This window comes from Ammospiza nelsoni, chromosome 4 (genome assembly GCF_027579445.1).
Source record: "Ammospiza nelsoni isolate bAmmNel1 chromosome 4, bAmmNel1.pri, whole genome shotgun sequence".
In the NCBI taxonomy this organism is placed as follows: Eukaryota; Metazoa; Chordata; class Aves; order Passeriformes; family Passerellidae; genus Ammospiza; species Ammospiza nelsoni.
Genome location: NC_080636.1, coordinates 47,235,974 through 47,257,574, shown reverse-complemented (window position 1 = coordinate 47,257,574; position 21,601 = coordinate 47,235,974). Strand labels below are relative to the sequence as shown.

At 42.1% G+C, this 21,601-nt stretch overlaps 1 protein-coding gene across 1 annotated transcript in view; it reads left to right on the top strand.

The window, feature by feature from the left end:
- The window catches only part of AFG2A (AFG2 AAA ATPase homolog A), a 161,417-nt gene that overhangs the window by 122,409 nt on the left and 17,407 nt on the right, over positions 1-21,601 (top strand). Inside the window, 1 exon segment of the mRNA XM_059470232.1 lies at positions 5,952-6,116. Coding sequence (XP_059326215.1) covers positions 5,952-6,116 — 165 coding nt within the window.

Genomic DNA, 21,601 nt, shown 5'->3' with positions numbered 1-21,601 from the left:
CCACAGAAAGGCTGTGCAGCCTGGCTTTTATAAATCTGTGTGCAAAGCAAAGCCTTCACATAGGGAAGTGCAGCATTCTCTAGGAGCTGGTTTTTAATAATGTTTGATAAAATTCTGTTAACAAATGCATTTTATGGAGTGGATGCACAGTAGGTTAGGGAACCAAAGTGCTCCACCCTGAGAGGAGTAGTAGATGTTGTGTAATGACAGCAGAGAGTAATCTGCACAGATCTTGGGAGATGTACAAGGGTGGTGACCAGCAAAAAAAGTCATCAAAGAGGGGAACTGGTTAGAGATGTTGGCATGGGCTGAGGGTGGTGACAGACATTGGCACAGAAGGAAGAAGGTGGGGAAGTGGAAGAGTGTGAGGAAAGGGGCTCTTGGCAGGAACAAAGCAGTATCGCTTGACTCGGGAGCCTGTAATTACAGAACTCCAGCCTTGTGACACAGTGAATAAGTGTGTCACCTGGAACAGAGGAATTTGGGGTTGCTTCCTGAAGCAGCTCGTGCCAGATGGAGTGGGAGTAAAAGCCTTATGGGAGAATCAAATTTAGTCTCCACTGGACTATGGTTTTAAGTCTTTAATGGTAATACTCCCACGTGTCTTTTCCCCTCAGCACCTTCTGTTAATTTTGGCAATTAAGCCGTGGTTGCAAAAAAGCCTCCAGTAATTTCTCAGACAGGATGGATGAGCTTCCTGTACTTGAAACTTTCAAAGATCCTAAAATGCCTGGCACTTCCTGATCTGTTGGGCTGGGAGCATGACCTGCTCTGGCACAGTGGGAACGAAAACATCAGGCACTGAGGTGAGCCTCAAAAGCACAGGGGAAGCACCTTGATGGGAGCTGCCTTCACTCCTGCCAGAGGTAAATGATGGCACAAGAAGGCCTTAACACTTCCCACACTTGCAATGCATCTGTCCCGACATGTGGGCAAAGCCATGGAAAACATCTCACAAACAGCTACTGCCTGCACAGGCTGCTGGAAGGCTGTGATGGGGTGGTGAGGCCCTGGCACAGGCTTCCTGGAGAAGCTGTGGATTCCCCATGCCTGGATGTGTTCCAAGCCAGGCTGGATGGGACTTGGAGCTACCTGGTCTAGTGGAAGGTGTCCCTGCCTATGGCAGAACTGGATGATCTTTAAGTTTCCTTCCAACCAGGCCATTCTCTTGATTCTATGATTCTGTTTCTTTAAAATGACTTAGAAATGTTCAAATACTCTAATGGTGAAAGTAAAAAAAAAAGAAAATAATTGCATTGCTCAATGAAGTTGAGATACAGAGCATCTGTTGTATTGAGGAGACCATGTAAGTAGGAGCCCTGACCACAGTTCATAAATAGCAATTGTTAATCTAAATTGGAAGGATTGAGTTACAAAGGAACTATTCCCAGTCCTCTCATTTTCATCAGTGATCTAATCCCAACAGACTCCAGAGGCAAAATTAAACTTTTAGTTGCATTTTTTAGGTTTCACATTAAAAGCAATGTATTTGCTTGAAAGGAGACAAATTTAGTAGAAAAATTTGTTCCTACTTGTGGAGATTAATTGCAGCAGAGAATATGCAGTGACACTGATTCTCCAGATGAGCTTCTCTACCTCCTGAACTGATTTGCTTTCTCTTACTCACCTCAATATGCCACTTACTGCTCAGGAGTTTTTAAGTTGTATTTATTTTTTGCTAAAGTTAGGTTGCCTTCACACACAGTTCATGTGTGAGCTTTTGTTATAAGATGGGATGAAGAATGCTTTTGATGAATTAAGCATGGCTGCTGGATTCCCATCAGTAGGAAAATAATTTTTTTTCCTGTCCAATAGATAGCTCAGCTAGTTATGCTTCTGCTATTGTTGTAGTTCTGCATTCTGTGACAATGTGATTTTTAAAATGGCCAAGTAACCTTTGACAAAGCTAACTAAAGTAGATGCTCAAAAGAAAAAAGGGAAAGAGGAGGAGGAAAATTAGCAAAGCCCTTAGGTTAAGTCTGGTCTGTTCTTAACAAGAACCACAAATATTTTCCAGGCTTCACCTATTAATGTTTTCTTTCCTGAAATAATTGTCTTCATAATTGCACACAAAATACATGTTTTTGACTTATCTATCTTTTCCAATGATACATTTTGAGGAAATACTCCATTTTAATTACAAGAAAATGAAAGGTTCCTTTTTGAAAGGGCAGGCATTTCTCCTTAGAAAACTGTGGTTTTGCTGTCGATGATACTCCATATTACATGAGAATTATCCCACTTTCCTAGTCTTCCCTCTAGGAGCATTGTATCTGTGTACCACTCATAACCTTTCAATGCATGGGCACTTGTATAACTGTTGTGGTAACAGCAAAAAAAAAAATCACATAAACCTGCAGAAGAATTGCTGAGTGGCACGAAGTGTTCTGGGTTCGAGCTATTCTGGTTTCTACCAAAACCCCAATTACTTAGTTTTGTGCCCTTCCTGGTTGGAGTAAATTATGCAGCCCTCACAGCTCGACATCAGTGAGTTATGTAGCTCTGTGCACACATCAATTAATTTTGGCCCCATCAAGTTCCCACCTCCTGTGTGCTGCTTGCCCCAAATCGGGTTTGCATCTCCCAGTCGCCAGCAGTTCATCTCGCGCTCCCGGCAGCTGCACCTGCCCAGGCCTGCAGCCCTGCTTCAACTCTTCACCCTCCCCCTCCTGCCTCTGCTCCTGCTGAGTCCCTCCTCCTCCTCCTGCTCCACAGCTTGGATCCATCCTCCTGCTGAGTCCCTCCTCCTCCTGCTCCATCCTCGTGCTTTGCCAGGTGGTCACCACCTGATCCCGTTGCACCCAGCCCAGGGCAGTGGGGCTGGCCCAGAGGTGACCTGGCTGTCCTTATTGCTCTCTTCCCCATTTTCCAAGTGCATGTTGCAAGATTGAAGCTCCGTCTTCTGGAATGGCCTGTGAAAGTCATGGCGTGCTTGGAGCAGCCATCTCCAAATCCATACCTGTGGTGAAGGCTGGATCACACAACATTCCACTGAGAAAAGCAGAAGCTTCTAGGTCTGTACAAAAAATGGTGTTGAGGAGAAGGGTGGTGTCAGCACCCATCCAAATCAGCCCTGCAGGTTAGCATGATGTGCAGCTGCCCACATCGTGTGCCCCAGCAGGCTTCCCTAAGCAACCCAGAAGAGTTCACTTCTCTCCAGTGAGCAAAGACATCATGAGGGTTGTCTTGTTCCCTTACTGCCAGCCTCTGTGTGCAGCTTGGTTCTGAATTCTGAATTATTTTGGCCTGAAAGGAAAAGCATCTCTGTGAGAAGTGGGCAGAGTTGAAAAGCCTGGGAGGCAGCGTGATGTCCTGCAAACGAGAGAGGCCTCAACTTGCTGTTGTGTTCTGAGCATCCAGCAGCAGAGCAGCTCTGCAGCCCAGCCCCTCACCAGGCCTTTTTCCTCCAGGAACAGCAGATAGGTCAAAGCGGGCCCATTCCTCACTTTCTCCTGCTGATTTTAGCTCCTCAGGAACATGGAGAGGGGGAGCCTGGTGGCTTGCCAAGGTGGTGGCAGCAGAGCCAGGAGCAGCCAGGCTGTGCCCAGGGTCTCCCAGGGTCACCACAAGGGGAGGGCTGGTGGAGACCAGCTCTCAGTTCAATCTGCTTTTGTCTGCAGGGGCTGGAGGGACTGACTCTCATCTCATGCTGAGGTTATAGAATATTTTCTCTCCTTTTTTCTGTGTTGATATAGCCAGTGTGCACTGCTGCAACTGACTTGTGCTTTTTTTGTGCAGTTCCCAGCACATGTGGTCACCTTGGATAAGGTCCCTGGGCCTGATTGTAGCAAAAAAGTAATGATAGCATGCTTAAAACTTGGGCCTTCAACTACCACCACAGGTAAAACACAAAGCACTGGGGACAAACGGGGGGAAACACAGATTTTAGTCTCTGACCAGAAAAAAGTGTGTTCACTGTGTTGGATCTGCAGTTGTTTTGTGCCTTGGAACTGAGAGCCAGGCACTGGAGAGCTTGCTCCCAGCTGATTGGCACTGAGCATTGTCCCTGTCCCACCTGCACCACAGCCCTGGTCCTTCATCAGTGGGAAGTTAAGCTGGCTCTAGAAGATGTTCTAATTATCTGGGTGTCCTGATGAAACCTGCCGTGGTTTGAAAGAGGCACCACCGTACTCTTGTGAACATTTCTTGTTTCTTCTAAATAATAGAATTAGCTATGGGCATTTTCTTAAGAGCATGCAGAACACAATTGCAGTTTAATTCCACTCCCTCCAAGCCTAGTCTTGAAAAATGCAAATTTCTCTTTCAAGTGTGTTGGCAAAAAATGGCAACTTCCTGATGAACACACATGATTTAGACACTGAATTGTACACTGGTCAGGACATTGTCAGTGAGCTGAGTTCTTGGGTGGGTTCATCAGGAGTGGAAAACAGCAGTCTGTGAGCAGGTATCAGTGGACAGCTTGTTTCTTGCTCTCTTCTGTAGGGATGCAGCATTGGCCACTGCAGACACAGGATGCTGGGCTGGTATTGACTTGTGGGCTTCCCAGCCGTGCTCTGTCCTTGCACAGCTCCATGCAGCACCACAGGACCCTGCACTTTCTGCTGAGCATTTTCATGGGTTGTTTTAAAAATAATGAGATGTCTCTTAACATTCAGGATACATTTTTCCACTCTGAAGCACCACAACAGTCTTTTTAAAGAAACTCTAGGAAGGGTGTTGACTTGATCAATGCTGTGCAGGAAGGAAAGCTCTTTCCTACTATTTTTTCAGCATGACTTTCACTGACATGATCAGGCTGGGAAAAGACTTATTGGCTGACAGCCCAGGACAGCTATGCAATATCTCTAGTCATCTGGAACTCAAACTAGTCTACCCAAGGGAGAACCATAACATAAAAACAATTTAGGTTACACACTGAATCTTATAAACATTGTTCAGTTTCTGAAAAATAGTTTAAATACTATTTATGTGCATTTGCTGTGCATGGGATTATTGTATTTTGCTTTTCTTTTTTCCAAATGTTAAGAAAGGCTGGAGGATTTTTACTTTTTTTACTGTAGATGGTTTTCAAAAACCTTGGAGATTTTTTTATAAACATAGGGAAATAAGCTTCCTCCCTTCCTATAAATTTAAGAGTTTGGCTTCTCCTCTATATTGGGTATAACTGCTTTATATATAGATAAAGTTTACTTTTTGACCCTGTGCACAAAGATGTTTGAAGGGAGCTTCCAGAGGCCCCGTGGTCCCCCTCCTGCTCAGGACTTTCACCAGACCAGATCAGAGAGAGCTTGACTGCTTCTGCTGAGCCATAAAACCCCCAAAGGCAGAATTTCCACAGCCTCCCCAGTAACCTGCCCTGAGGCTGTGCTTCTCTTCTAGAAATATTTTCCTCCCATCCAGTCTGGACCCTCCATGCTGCCTGTTGTGGGCATTGTCCTATCTTACATTTTCTGTCTCTGTTTGCTCTGCCACCCTCCCACCCTCAGTATAAACTGAACACCCAAGTGCATCACTGGCCTCTCTCTGTTGTTACCTTATTTTGCATAAAAAACCTCATCAGAGTGATCTGCTTGTGTGTAAGCATGTGCAGCTCTAATAACGTGGGATAAAGCAGCGTGGATCCACAATGTAAGATTCCAATAAATTTATTGACTCCAATAAAACCCTTCTTTTTTCTCATTGTTGTCTTGTTGGAAGATCTGAACTTGGAATGTGTCCATTGCCACCTGTTCTTCTGCCAAGTCCTAACATTCCAGCACACCTTGCAACAAGTCTAGAAGTATTGTTTTAGGAAAATGACTGTGGTTCCTCTATGATTCCTTTTTTCCATTAACTGGTATTTCACCAGCTGAGTAGCCTTACTGTCTTTTCTTGTGCAGATTCATGCTTTTGTTTAAACTGTTGGTTATTTGGTGGTGGTGTTGGTTTTGGGCTGTGGTTTTTTACTCCCTTGGTGTGCTGTAACTTTTGCTGTGACACTTTCATTGCAGGCCCTGCTGAGGCCGGGGCGAATAGACAGAATTATCTACGTGCCACTGCCAGACGCAGCCACTCGCAGGGAAATCTTCAGGCTCCGTTTCCAGTCCATGCCAGTCAGCGACGACGTCTGCTTGGCCCAGCTCGTGGAGCACACGCAGAAATACTCAGGAGCTGAGGTAAAACTTCTGTAGTCGGTGCACAGAGGGTGTTTAAAGTTGAACTCAAGCGTCCATGGAGCTTTCTCGGAGTGCTGGTGGGAATTATGAAAGGGAATATTTCAGATGTTCCTATGTTTCTGCAATCTGGGGATTTTTTACTTCAAGGTCCCCATCAGAGGAGTGGTGCCAGGGGAAGGGTCTCTTTCAGGGTGAGCCTTCATACAGTTGCAGGCAGCCTCATTAAGGATGTGCTGCCAGGACTGGAGGGAGGTGGAGGCAAGCTCTCCCAGACTTCCCAGACAGTTCCCCCACATCTCCAGGAATCTTTTGAGTGCAGGATTATGACTGAGAGCCTCAGAAGGAGTGAGGAGAGATGGAGGTAAGAAACAATGTAGGGGAATTGCAAATGAGTTGCTTTGAAGCTTGTATTTTCCTATTCTCTATAATCAAGACGTCACAGCAGCATTTATTGTTATAGCTCATTGCTATTATTTAGCTTCTGACAGTGAATGTCAGACAATTATTTCCTGTCCTGGGTAAGAGGAGAAACTTTTTCAGATGCTGCTGCCTGGCAGTTATAATAAGTATCAGTACATTAGTGGTCACCATTCTGCTCCCTGAATGTTATTCATGTCAGTGTCTCATGAAAGGATATTTCGTTCTTTCCTCATTTTAATTAATTGAGAGTAATTATATTAATTCAAAAATTCAAAAAATTCAATTCAAAGTTGAGCTCTTGAAAGGTATGAAATACCAGAATTTCCACCTTGCTGTAGCCAGCCCTAGTGTCTGTATTATCACACCATCTAATTACATAGCCACCTTCTGCTTTTTCCATAGCAGGGTGGAAAATGTGCTGTGCTTGCCTTGGCTCTCCATGTCTCTGTGTGCTGTTTACAAGGGCAGGGAAATAAGCTAAACTTTTGTCTTGGGTGATTGTGGAGAATTTGTGTGATTGCTTCGAGGCCCTTCTCAAAGGACTGGTGGTGCTCCCAGGCCAGGCTTCCCCTCATTTAGCTGTCACTTAGAGGCTGGTGGGCTGGAAAATGCTGTGCTGCCTACTCATAACTTCTGGCTGGTGTGGGCACTGCTGTGTGTGCTGTGGGGTCATTCTGGGAAGCTGTGTCACTGCAGACACCAAAGCCAAACCCATGAGAGATTTCCTCCTCCACAGCACAGGGCAGACTGCACTCTGGGGATGAATGAATGATTGGAAGCTGTGTAGTGAGCAGAGCTGGTTTGTGTAGCACATCTGTCTGCCCAGAATGTGGGCTCTCACAATGAAAAAAAAAAAAGGCAACAGTGAAAAGTATTTCATGCTTAAATGTTGGTCTGGAAGACTGTCACAGCTCTACTGCTTCCATGTTTTGGAAGTAACAGTGTCATGTTTATATTTGGGGGACAGTGACACAACTTGGGAAAATCTATCTGCCTCTGGCTGTGTTACAAGCCTCCAAAAACATAAATATAAACATCTCCTCTGTCGCATATGGCAACTGTCGCCTTACCAGGCAACAACTGCAGTGCTTGTATTTTAGAAATTCCAAGCATATGGGGATTTCCTTTGGATCTGGATCAGCTGAAAAGCTAGTGGTGAATTCCAGTCCCTGGTTGATAATGAGTCACAAATGTCTTGGTGCTGGCTTTGTACAGAATCAGAAATAAGTTAATGGGTCATTGAGTGCAGCTACAGACTGGTTTCAGGGAAAAAAAAAAAAAAAAACCTGCCTGTTTCTAATATGGCATTTCTCACGAATTTTGTTCATTTGCATCATGCAAAGTATTATAATAACTGGGATGTAAAGAGTAAATACAGAAAAAGCCTCAGTCAGAGTTCCTTGGAAGAATATGTAAAGTCTGGATAGTTGGCACACACAGTGGCCAGTTTCATTAAAGCCTTTTCTTCCCAGTGTCTCCAGCTTCCCAGCTTTACAAATAGTTTCCGCTGCTGAATGGCAAGTTCCCACTGCACTGTTCTAGCCTTTGTTCAGAGGAAGAAATGGAAAATGCCTGGTTTTGTGACTGGAAGATGCTGCATGAATAGGGAGCTGCGTGTAAAGATGCATTGAATCATCCTGACATGAGCTGAATAAACAGCCAGGAAAGTGGATAGTTCAGTGTGCATCTGGCTTCCAACTTGGCCCCTTTTCAGATCAGATACTTGTGTGTTTTTGCCTGTCATCGCTTATGACCAGTTATCTCTGTTCACCTGCTGGATGTACGTTTCTCTTAATGACTACCTTTAAAGATACATCAAGATAGCAAAATGGGGTGATTACTTCCCACTGTTTCATGTGAGGGAAGGTGGAAGATAATTTATGAGGGTGAATTACAGTTTCGTTCTCTTGTGTGTCAGTGAAGTTTAATAAGAAAAAAGACATTAGATGAGCAGTTGTATGTCTGTACAGTTGTCTGTCTGTATGTCTGTACAGTTAACTTTTAGGTTGAAGAAATCCTCAGCTTTCTGGAAATAATTGAATTTGAGTGCAATCTTCATTTCCAGACCTTTCTGAAGTCATGCTCAGCAGCAGTACTTGGGCTCCTCTTCAGGGATACTGCATTTTATTTTGGGCCAAATTGCAGGGGGTCCAACTTTTATAAAACTGATAATTTTTTAATGGTTTTACATAATTAGAATGTCTGTGCTCTGAGCTTGTTCACAGTTTGATCACAGCTTTTCCTAGAGCATTTTCACTGTTGTACTTCATGCTGAGAAGTTTTATCTGTTTCATTTCCCACTGAAGTAGGGATAATTAGAGATCTGACCACAGAAGTATTTAAAAGCAATGTTTTAAAGTACGAGCAGTGTGAGTTTTTTGGGTTTCATTTGCTTGTTTTTATGGTACTGCCACAGCCAGCTATCCTTAGGAAAGATGGGCTTTCCACAAACTTAGGTGCTCCATTTTTCAGTTTGGGGTTAGACAAGCAAGGGATAAAGAAGAGAGTGCTTCCCCACTGGAGAAATATTTTGTTCCAGAAAGTAGGTGATAAAAAGGAAAATAAACCCAGCAGAGTGTGAGATGTTCTTTTATTGTCTGAGCTGCAGTCAGATTAAGTTTTTGTTGCAATTTAAAAGGCAGAGAAGGAGGTTTTAGGCAGAAACTGAAATCAAGTGTTGAGTTGTTTTCAGTTTCAAGTTGGTTGGAAGTAATAAAAAATTAAATAATCTGGGTATGATGACAATATTCCTCAGATGAGTGTGCTTATAAAAATAAGATAATGGGGACTGACTGCTTTTAAATTGGTGGAAAGCAGGTCATGGTGAAAGCCAAGGCTGGCATGGTTTCTATAGTATTATCAGTTTCCATGCTTACAGGACACAAGAGTAGAGCAGGAATCTTGGAACCTGTAAATCTTTCACTGGTTCTGAATCGAAGTGGAGCAGTTAATGTAAAAAAAATCTTTCTCACTTTGCAATAACTCTCAATGGGAGCCCAGAAAATGAAAGGGAAGAAAAGCAAGCTGATGAAGATTTGCTCTGGCTCAAATAAGAGCAGATGTGATGCCAAAAAGATTTGTGCAGCAGCAAACTAGCTGAAATCAACTCAAGTCTTTGACTCTTAAAATGTGTATTCCAAAACATGCTTGTTCTTGTTTACCAGATATTGACATATTCAAACTAGTAACTTTAATTAAAAACATCCCCAAACAACCAGACTTGTCCAAAGTCCTCTGTTTCATGCAGAGGAAGATAGTAAGTTCAAAAGGAATGAGGATGTGTTCCACCATAGGTTCACAGGAAGGTAAACCTCTCTCTTTTAAGAGACTGGGGAGGAGTTGTCTGTTTAGTAAAGAACATCTACAGTAGAGAGATGGTTTAGATGTAGGGGAAAAAATGGACATTCAAAAGATATGGATGTGTTACCTTCTTTACATTTAGCTGTACATGAAGGAAAAGATCTTCCAGACTTAGGGAAAAGGCTTTCTGCTTAAAATTATTAAAGGGCAATGGATTCAATCCTATATAGTACCTGAAGTATTACAGTGAAATGTGACGTTTCAAGGTGAGGAATGTCATCAAATTGAAATGTAGCAAGATTAAGGCCTCAGATGAACCTCTGATGTTTCTCTTGGACTGGTGCAGAGGATCTGTTAATTTATGTCACTCATTGAAAAGTGAACATTTTTGTGTGGGTGGATGAGGAAAAGTCTCAGCCTTTATCCAATATGGGTAGCATGTGATCACCTCCTTCCTCCAGCCATTTATCAGCGCTAAGGATGTGTTTGGCACAGGTGGCTGGAAGGTGAGGAAATACCTGGCATTGGGAATGTTTTCCAAATGTTAGTGTTTGGGATAAACGAGATGAATCACCGGAAAGGAAGTCACTAACTACCCAGGACTTCCCATGGGATTTTGCCTGCTGCTGGTGTCACAGGAGGCTCCTACGTGTGGAATGTGCTCGGGCACACCGGGAGTGAGGGCAGTGTGAGCACCTGGGGATGCCTGGGAACGCCACTGGCGTGGCAGTGCTGAAAGCAGGACTTGGGGGCATTACTCTGCCTCTCCCTGCTCTTTTCAGTCACTTCAGAAAGATCTGGTTCCTGTCGCCCATTTGTCAGAGGTGTTGCCCAGAGTGGGTGGATTTTCATCATGTTATGTCTCAGCTGAGGCCTGATAAAGTGACCTAGTGAGGTCTGACCTAGTGAGGGTGTAGAGCATGGCTGGCAATCAGCACATTTATGCCAACCATAAGGTTTGGTGTAGAGGGGAGTATTGGCACTGAAATTTATGCATGGCGAGCTCATCTGGGAAAGAACATTTTCTCCTTCAGTGAGATAATGATTTGCTAATAGTTGAATCAAGCAGGGGAGATTTAATGCATCTGGCTGAAGGGACATTAGTGTTTCTGAAAAGGTCAGACACATTAACAGCTCAGGAGGACACAGTCAAAACTGCTTCCTAAGGAACTCAAAGAACAGTGATCCTCAGAGGAACTTGGGCAAAAAAGCCAGGAGGAATTTGAATGAGCACCAGCCAGTGCTGAGGTATGAAATTTTGCTTGCTTCTCAAACCGACTTATTTTATTCCCCATAAAGCCCAAAAAGCTGATATTTTGATTCTTTAAATGCCAAAACAGTTTGGATGCAGGAACTTTACAGCTGATTTCAACATGTTTTTCTTCATTAACTACTTTAAAAGTATTGTCACCCAGGTAAGTGAGCACTCTTGTGTTTGCTTTTGCAGGGTTGTTTTGTATTGTGTCCAGTGTCTGGAGAATGAACATGAGTAGGAGCATCACCTGTGTCAGGAGCAAGCTCCCTTCCCTTGAGCTTGCACAAACCAGCTGTACTTTCACTAAACCAGCTGAGGCCAGGGGAGATGCCGGCCTTTGCCAACAGCACCAACTGTGCTGTTTGCCTCCTTTCCCTGTGTTCTCCTTCCCATTTTCTCACAACCTCACCTATGGCAGAGTAAGCAGGAGCTCCCAGTTGCTCAGGGTGGCGGAGGGGTGCATGCTACCAGCACAGCAGGGCACTGCTGAGCTGCCACTGTCACACAGGCTTATAAAAGAGGGACCTAGGCCCAGCCTCTGTCAGCCAGCTTTACTTGCCCTCTGCTCTTGCCTCTGGCTTTGCTGCTTTATTGTCCTGGGCTTGGCTGCAATTCCCAGCAATGGAAAAACATGTTGCTCTTTAAAAGCAGATGGGAATTCATTCCTGAAGGAAAAAATATGTCTCTTTAGCCTACTGCTATTGTTTTCTTTGAGTTTTATTTTTTGCCTGTGAGTTATTTCTAGCAACTTTTAATTTAATTTTTTTTTAATCAGACAGTGGGGATTATTCTTCACTGTCTTAAAGCACACGCTCTTAGTATAGCAGAGATCACAAGTGGGGCTATGGAAAGTTCAGAGTGCAAATTGCATTTGCAGTGATCAGGAAGGAATTGAAAGTGTTGGCTTATTTCTGCCTTTTGAAGTACTTTCATTGGTGTAATACAAATGCTTATATCAGCTCAGAGTTGACAAATAGGCTTTTATGTTAAAAAAAAAAGGAAAATAAAAGAGAAAAAGTGTGTTTTTCCTCACACTGACCTGTTTTTCTGATTTAAACCTGTAGTGCTGGCACTTGATCTCATAAGTTATGATGTGTCACGGGGTATGTGGTTAGGAGTGAACTTGCTGCTTGGAGTTTGTCTCAACTCTAGTCCTAAAGTATAAGACAAGGTGTACAAATTGGAGAAAGTCACCAAAAAGTTATTGCAGTTCAGAGAAAACTTACTCCTGGTCCTCTACTCTTATATGACAACATCCACTCAACATACACAAGTCGCTGTAAATACTGAGTATTTAGTATAGTAGTAAAAGGTATGTCTGAGGTTTTCTTGTTTCATTGATTTGTATCCACTTTTTTCTTAAACTGGGGTGGGTGGGGAAAGTAAATATTCTTACATATTCATTGCTATTTCTCATGGCCTTAAGATTAGCAAGTGTCTGACTTGCTTAAGTGCCTGTTATGATTAATTTTAGTAGTATTCAATGTCTGACTGTCCATCCTCATTTTTCAATTTCTCTTCCTTTACATGTATATTCATTTTCCCCCTGGATATGCTGCATTAAGAGGAGGGCCAAGGTGATTGGAGGGATGGAGCACCTTTCCTGTGAGGAAAAGCTGAGGGAATTTGGATTGTTCAGCCTGGAGAAGAGAAAGCTTTGGGGTTACTTAATTGTGGCCTTCCAGTACTTGGAGGGACCATGCAAGAAGGGAGGAGTGTTTGCAGGGCTTGTAGTGACAGGACAAGGGGGAATGGCTTCAAACTGAAAGAAAATAAGTTTGGGTTAGATTATTATGAAGATATTGTTCCCTCTGAGGATGGTGAGGCCCTGGCACAGCTTTGCCCAGGGAAGCTGTGGCTGCCCCATCCCTGGTGGAGCTCTGAGCAATCTGGGATAGTGGAAGGTTGCTCAGATAGTGTCTGTGGCAGGGGGGTTGGAAAGAGGTGATCTTTAAGATCTCTTCCAGCCCAGGCTGTTACATGGTTCTGTGATTTCGAGGAGGTAGCACATTTCAAGGCATGATGTCCAGCATCTGCTTGGCCAGGAGAGCTGCAGGAAGTTCCCCACTTCTGCAGTGAAATTACTTTCCATCCTTAATAGAATCAGCCCTCCAAAACCACGGGTTGTACTTGGTCAGTGACATCTGAAATGGTTCTGATTGTGATCTTAATTAGCACTAGGGATATTTAGATGTAGTACCTGAAGGCTAATTCAGGATGTTTATACCAGATGAAAGCATCCAGAGGAACACCTTGTGCTGACCTACTTGTGTTTCTGGGACTGTGCCAGTTCAATTGCTGTCATGGTAGAAGAAATGTTAATGAATGGCAGAGGAATAATAGGGCCCAGGTGTAAAAAGCTGTTAATCTACCTGGCTATTGTTGCTGTGAATGAAGAACATGTTATTTTAATGGCAACACTGACTGTTTACACTTCACTGAACTGCAAAGATTGGCGAGCTGGGGCTGTGTGTGTGAATTAAAATGTCTGAACGTATATTGGTATCTTTGTGTGCAGGGAAAATAGGATGTTTGCTTTTGGCAGTCATCTGCAAAAAGTAATTGTTTCTGTTGCAAAAATTTGGAACCTAATAATGAATAATAATAACTAATAAAATCAAATCACAATCGGCTGTTAATTTCTTGAACAATAAATGTACCTAATTTCAAGCTTAAATGCTCTCGCTAGTCAAACTACCATTGTGTAGTACATGCACCAACTACTCAGTTTCCATTGCTTTCTCCCATGATAGAAATGATATTTCACTTGTGTAAAGTGAATTTTGAGTTTGTTTTCTGAGAGGTGATCATTATTGATAAAACACTTGGAGTGGGAGAGTTTTTTGGTTTCTTCCTTAAGTTTTTGACTTAGGTGATTTGCTTTGATACTTCCTGTCCCTAACAATGTATGTAAGGCATAGGCATTAGTTATTAGTTATAAAAATGCACTCTTCTATATTCCTTTCAAAGAGGTTTTGATTATGTGTAATTTTTTTTTCTAAGTGAGATTTTTTGGGGGTAGAATAGTTGAAATGTCTGCTTTTGTTCCACTTGCTTTTTTTATCCACAAACTCTAGCAATGGCATTGTTGGAGCTGGTGGCTTTTTGGTGAGATTAAGCTTCTCAGTGTTAATTCTGAAACCATTTGAGAAGTTGTTGGTAATTGTCACTGATGCTGAATGTGGGAACAGGGAATCTTGCAGCCAAACCTCCATTGTCAAACGGGGCAGTTTTCATTCTTGCCATGTAACTTCTGTTTTCCAGAGCCCTGCTGGAAGCTGATGGGCACAAACACTGCTGTAGCTCAGATTTTTGCATAGCAGAAGTTGCAAGTTGTTATTTCCAAGTTATCTTTTATGGTTACCCTTACATACATACGGAAAAGCTTTGGATTGCCTTTGGCAAAAGGTTTAAAAGGTTATTGGCAAATGGAAGCAGCACAATAGCAACTCTGCAGCAAATTATTAGCTATGTTAGAAGCAATTCCATGGTCTGTTTTACTTTTTAATTAAACTTTTTTCAGACTATCACCTAGTTCTCAGCTTAGGCTTTTTGTTTCCTGTCTTTGAGTAATGAAAATGTCAAGGATAGCTGGGTAGGAAAAAAGCCTTTCAGGTCCAGTCTTGTGTAATTTGTCCATGGCATTGCATGTATAGAAGGGAGCCATCGGATCTGGCCTGACCACTTGCAGTGGGAGAAAACAGAGCAAACCCCAAGATGACTGCAAGTGCTAATTGGTCTTGACATCCCCATTGTCAGGAAAGGAGAACCAAGAGTGTTTTGTCCAGTTTAAAAGAGCTGCTTTGGGTTTTGTTTGATGGTTTAGTTTCTTATTTTGGGAAGTTGGGGATGGGAGTTATTTTCTCAAAGTAATTGGCATCTTACAGACGTAGCGTTTGTTACTTCATTTTCTAGCAAACAAAGTGAATTTGTGATAAAACTAGAAAACTACTATTACATTAACACTGCACAGTGACACACACTGTTGGAGGGAAAGGAGGGGGAGAGCAGCAAATTGTCCTCTGTTTTGTCCTCTTGCCCTCTTTTCACTGGGATAAACCAACTTTGTCTTTTTCCAGAACTGCTCCCAGTGAGCTCTCATTCAATGATAAACCAATGAAGAGGGGGTAAAAAAATTTTTACCCAGCTCATAGCTCAGACTCTGTGTGTTTGTATTTGTGAGTCTGTATAAGGAGAACTTTTTCTGCTCAGTCTCTTCAGCAGCTGGGTTTTGTTGTTCAGCTGGGGATGAGGGACCAAAGAGCAGGAGCCAGCAGGATGGGTTATTGGGGATTTTTCCCATGACAGGCAAGGACAGGGGCTTGAGTGTTCATCATTGCCACAGGGAAGCAGAAAACACCCACCCCAAACCCAAAAGCCATGTGCCACTTGTATTTCTGATTACCTGTGCCAAGTGCTGGTCATGGCTGTGTACCTGGAGAGAGGGGCTTTGGGGGGTCCTCTTGCCAGGGAGAGCTGAAGGGCTCATCACAGGCTCCTCATTTCATGGGATCTTGCCATTTCTATGGTCATTTCTGGGTATTTCTGTGTTATATGTACCATGGGAACCAAACTGCGCTCCTTTGTTAGCGTAACAGAATTTGCAAGGCAAGAAAATGAGCGCAGTAGTTTTCTTTAAAAAAGGGAGAGCAAAACTTTTCTTGATTTTGACTTTTCTAGTTTAAGGCCTGAGGACTTCCAAAGAAGTGTTGCTGGCAGTCTTGTTTTAATATTCAAATAGCAAGAGCTCATCATAATGAGATGTCAGCTCTCAGAAGTGGAATGTGGAATATAGTTGAAATGTTAAAAACTGAAAACTTGCTCTTCATTTCTAACATTTGTCACTACTAAATTTATAAAAGTATTTGTGACGTAAGCTGACAAACCTGGGGTTTTGGGGGATTTTAGGAGATTTTTATGCATATAGTTATCTGTATAAAGACCTTTCTCTTCTTGTTTATGATTTTCTTCACAAGAAAATGTTCATAAATATAATGAACTTACCCTTATAAAACAGATTCTGTTTTTTCCTCTTCTTTGTTATGTACTATCTTTGCACTCCTGAGCTAAAAAAAATTGGTTTATTTATTAAAATAATCTATAGTTTGTCATCATTAAACCATGTTTATTTTAACAATATTTATAGAGGTGCAGGAAAAAAGAATTTTGAAATTAATTTGTCTTCTGTCAGTGCTTGGAAGTTGGAATAAGAAAGGGAACTGGAGCACTGAGACAGTATCTTACCCTAGGCTAGTTGTTTACCATTAAAGAGAGAGCTTGCATGCGGGAGGGAGTGTTATGTTTTGGACTTACTTCCTTGTAACTAATAAATCTTGGCTGTATAAACGTTCAGTCATTAATTAAGGCTTTCAAATTAATCTGTTTCCTGACTGGACTTGGCTGGTTTTGCATAGAGCAGTGCTGTTGCCCAATCTCCCAGTTTCGGAGTGCTCTCAAACGTGTGCTATGGGAGGATGGTGTTTATTGTGGAGAGTTAATGAACAGCGCCAAAGGAGGGAGGGGGAGCCCTGGGTTACCAACATGTGCAGGAAATAGGGTGCTGGTATCAAAATGGGATTGTGCACTTTAATTGCTTCCCTTACTTCAAACAATGGCAAAAGTGGCTGTTTTATATTGATAAATGTCAGGCCTAGGCAGAAGTATTTTTCATTCCTTTCATTATTCTTACATAATGTTCTGGTTTTGCAGTTTAGCCAGTTTACTCAGGATGATGTATAAATACAGCCAAAACATCTCTCTCATGTGATGGAAAAAGATTTCAACTTGTGTTAGAGACTTCTTAAAAATTATTGGTAGTATTATCACTCAGGTGCTGCTCATCTGAGATTTGTGTCCTACTTGTTTTAGCCTTTCTTTACAAATGTGTAAATGTGTGTGTATATCTATGTGTGTGTGTCTCCTTTCTTACTTATGCAGGCAGGGAGGAGCTTGTATCATACATCATCATACATTTAATATTTCTCGAATATTAAGTATTTTCAGAAATTCATCCTGGAGATGAGCCACTTTTTGTAGGCATTTGAAACAAAAGTGTTTTCATTACCTGGGTACTAGATATTAATTAAAGCAGTCAGCTTCCTTCAGTTCTGCATGTGCCAAGGATTTCATAAATAACTTGTAAGGTTTAGAATAGCCATATAGAAGAAGAGGGTGGTGAGGCCCTGGCACAGGATACCCAGAGAAGTTGTGGATGCCCTGTCCCTGGAAGTGTTCAAGGCAAGAATGGATTGGGCTCTGAGCAACCTGGTCTGGTAAAAAGTGTCCCTGCCCATGACAGGGGCATTAGGACAAGACAATCTTTAAGATCTCTTCCAACTCAAACCTTTCCAGACATTTTTTTTTTTTTTTTAGTACAAATGATTTTTCCATGACCAGGAAAACCCCTTGCCTTTTAATGGTGTCAAAGTGAAGGTGTGTTTTCAGTGTCACTTAGTCCCAAACTAAGCCATTCCAAATATTTCCAGGTCTTTTCAGTGTTGCTTTTTACAGATTGCTGATGGGAGGCATGTGTGAGGAGCATTGGCCAGAGGAATCCCTCTGCTTTCAATCAGCACTTTGAAAAACTCAGTGTATCTTCAATGCTAATGTCAGCACATGAAAGAACAGCCTCACCTTTAAGAACCACTCTGCCAATCTTATGTGTTTATGGAGCAGGAAAAGAGATATTTGTCAAATTTTTTCAATAGCAGCTTCATCTCTAGAAGTTTGCCACAGACACACAGCATCAAAGATGTGCAGGCAGTGAGTGACCCACTGAATTGGGCAGGTGTGGAAATCCAGGTGGGCTTGTGGTGCTGGGTGAAAGTACCACGTGGAGCATGATAGCAACACTTGCTAAATATAAAACATAGCATTGAGAAACCGTGGTAATAAATCTCTTATTCCAGTATACATTTGATTGGAGACAGTCCTGGGCTTGCTGGGAGATAGGATGGATTGTTGGATTGTCTCGTTGGTTTCTTCTTTCTTATGGATTTGATAAATCACTTGACACATAGTATTTGGTAATAAGTAAACTGTATTTCAAAGCCTGAAATGATGCCTAGGTGACATTTATAATTTGAAACCTCTTGTTACATAAGACTTGACATTCAGTGTTGTGTTCAGTGGTGTCTGTGTGCAACCTGAGGGGCAGAACAAATGACAATTCAACTTATTGCTTGCCATATACAGGGTAGGACTGGTTTTGCCCTGTGCAGATTCAAAATGAAGAGCTCCACTCAAAATACCTGTAGGCCTTTATTACAGATGGTGTGTTTTGTGGCTACCCATTTATTCTGGGACCTGTTTCCTGAGGGCTGTTCCCTGGAGCTTGCATCAAGCCCCTTGGGAATGGCTGCTGCTGGTTTTGGTGCCATTCCTAACCTCTACTGTACAGCAGAAGTCATTCTGCCTATTAAAAAAGGGCTTATAGCTAAATAAATAAAGTAAATAAAGGGATCAGTTAATGTGGTGGTGGGAGCCATGACCAGTGACCACTCCCTGCAGCCCAGGAGCTGCTCTGCTCATCTGACATCCCCAGAGCTCTCCAGGCTTTCCCAGCAGAGCCAGTGCAGAAACCCATGCAGGATTCCCTTGTGATCATTGCTCCTGCCGTGGTTTCCCAAGGTGAACAAAACAATGATCCTGGTGTTAAAATGATAAACCAAGTCCAGTCCTAGCCCAGTCAGGATCTGCACAGAACAGGTTGTTCCCTGTGAGCTGGAACAACGCTGATAACATTTAGCAGGAATAGCAAATGCACATTAATATTTGCATTGTGATAACAGGAAGAATCTATTTTGAGGTTTATAGTTAGTACTAATAATTCATCCTTGGCTTTGAGATCATTCTTGAAAGAAAGTGTCTGTTTCCTACAGGAGCAGTCTTTCTTGTATGTCTCTCATTTTTCAAACAGAGAGCTTTTAGTCACTTTATTTTTACCAATTGAAATCCAATAGTTTTATTGTACTAATATTTAGCCTGCCAGGACTTTTTAGCACCAGATTTTTTTCCTTTGAAAATAGTGAGGGGCTTTTTGCTGTTTGTTTCTTCTTAATTCATATGCAATATTTAAGGAAAGCTTAATTAATCCCAGCATGCAGGGAGAGGGGAAGGAAACAGTGCTCAGCAATTGAGAATATATTTAGCTACATTTCTACAGAAGTGATTGTATTACCTAAAAATCCCTTTTTCTTTATTTTTGGATGAGTTTGGGGGCTAGGAAGGGAAGGCAGGCACGGGCTCGGTAAAAGAGGTGGAGGGGGAAAAAAATGCTTCCAGGGATCCAGAAAAGAGAAATATAATTAGCTGTCTCTGTGTAGAGCTGAAGCAGGTCCTGCTCTTTGAAAGTCCTTGAGTCAGAGGTTAGACTTCAATTTTAGGAGGTTTGCAATGGCTGGAAAAGCTGTGGAAGTAGAATTCTGTTCTCAAGGTGTGAACATAGGAGCAGGCTGATCCTGGATAGGAAGGCCAGTTCTTGTTACTGTTTTTTATTAAAATATTTTTTTACTTCTGCTGCAAATTAACATCGGTTTGAACATTTTCTCTCTTAAGTATTGTTGAGTCTTCCTCATTAAAAAAACATTTCCTCAGTAATAATAGGTTCCATATGTAGATGTACTGTGTATGTAAAGTGATACATATTAATATAGCAATTGCCCATGAAAATGTGTTTTTTTGCTTTTCCACCATGTAATGACCCTTCCTGCTCCTGCCCCCAAACAAGCAGAACAACAAGAGGGCCCTTTGAACGGAAATGTGCAGTTTTAAAGCATTTTCCAGATCCGATGTTTTCCAAGCTGGAGCGGAGCTGGCGGAGGAGGCCGGCAGAGATGGATCTCTGGCTGTTCCAGGAACAGCCTGACTGCAGAGCAGGGTCAGGCCCGGGGCTGGCTGTGCCTGACAGCGAGTGCTCCCAGGTGCTTCAGCAGGGCCCTCCTGCAGGACCCTTCTCTGACAGCAGAGGCTCACTCAGGTGCTTCCAGCTGAGCCCTTGCTCAGTGCCTTGCTGAATGCCAGCACTTTACAGTGCTCTGCACTTCATCTCAAAAACCTGTGGGTAAAGTGTTCCTTAAAAAGCAGGGAAACCCCCTTTTCATTTTTAGAGAGCTACAACGGTATCCCAACATCTGCCTGTAGAAACAACACCCAACCTCCATTTCATAAAATCATAGAGCTTTAAAAAGCCAAGTTACCTTGTGAAATCTCTATTTTTTTAATCTTTATGCATTTAACAAAAGGAATATTTCCATGTGTTCTAGTTAAGTGTTGGAACATGATGCAGTAGTCAGTTTGGCTGAGGAGATGTTCTCCAAGTATCCTGCAGCAGATGAGCTTGCCAGCTTCCGCAAGGAGAGGAGGTGGGGGAGAGCTACAAGCATTCTTCACTCCTGCCAGTTGTGAGTTAAAAGACTATCAGAACCATTTCCCAAAGCAACAGGGACACAGCAAATTTTTCTTCAACCCACGGGTTGATTGGAAATGAAAAAAAAAATTCAAATCCTGAATAAGATTAAGTGGTAATCCTGAATAAGATTAAATGGTCTCATTACTTACATGGGAAAAATGTAGATATTAATTTTACTTCTATAAATTTTGCTTCAGACTTCCTTCTGATAAAAAATTATTCAGAAACACTAAATTCAATTATTTCTTTAGTTCTGTATCAGTGACTTAATTTTTTACATTAGAAACAGAATTCGGAATGTTTCACCTTGGAAAGATTTTAAAAATTTCAATTCAAAATGACTTTTTCAAGACTTCCTTTCAATTTTGTTGCTAAATGGAATGGGTGAGGTTGAATTTGACCCTTTGTTTATTTGGCTTTGCATTAAATAATATATTCTGCTTGGGAAATATTCTACACTCTATTCAGCAGAATAGAATGCTTCTGCAATTCTGCTTTTGGATGCACTTACAATTAGAGGGAGTTGGTTTTATAAAACAGAGAATAAAAAAGAGTGGTTTTTCACATTTTGATAGATATACTCCAGCATCAACATCTATTTTCAGCCTCTTTTGCTGAAAGCAAATTTATAATTCTTTTGCTAAGAAAACTGAGCAGCCTGGACTGATAATTTGCTGGCTGCACTTGTACATGGACCCAGGTGTTCATGTTCTTCTGTTTATATTGACTCCACGGTTGAAAGATAAGACTTTCTGTCTCAGGTGGAAATGGTGAAGTTGTAGGAAATAGGTTTCAGAAAAAGGAATATTTAGTTGATCTGTATCTCAGAACATATTCTGTTTGGAAAATGTATTTAAATGATTGTGTGATTATACATAGTTGTGGGCGACTAATCTAGTCTGTTGCTGCAGGTCATGGGAATAGTCATAAAAAGTATTTACTGTGGATGTGAACCCGGATGTTTGCTTTCCCGACATGTTTCCCATATGGTCTGTAAGTAAACAGTAAATCTGATAGAGAAGAGCTGAGGAAAGAGAGGAAGTGGGGATTCTGCAGCATTAAAACCCTGCATGGTTTGAAGCCCTAGCTTGTTTTGTCTCT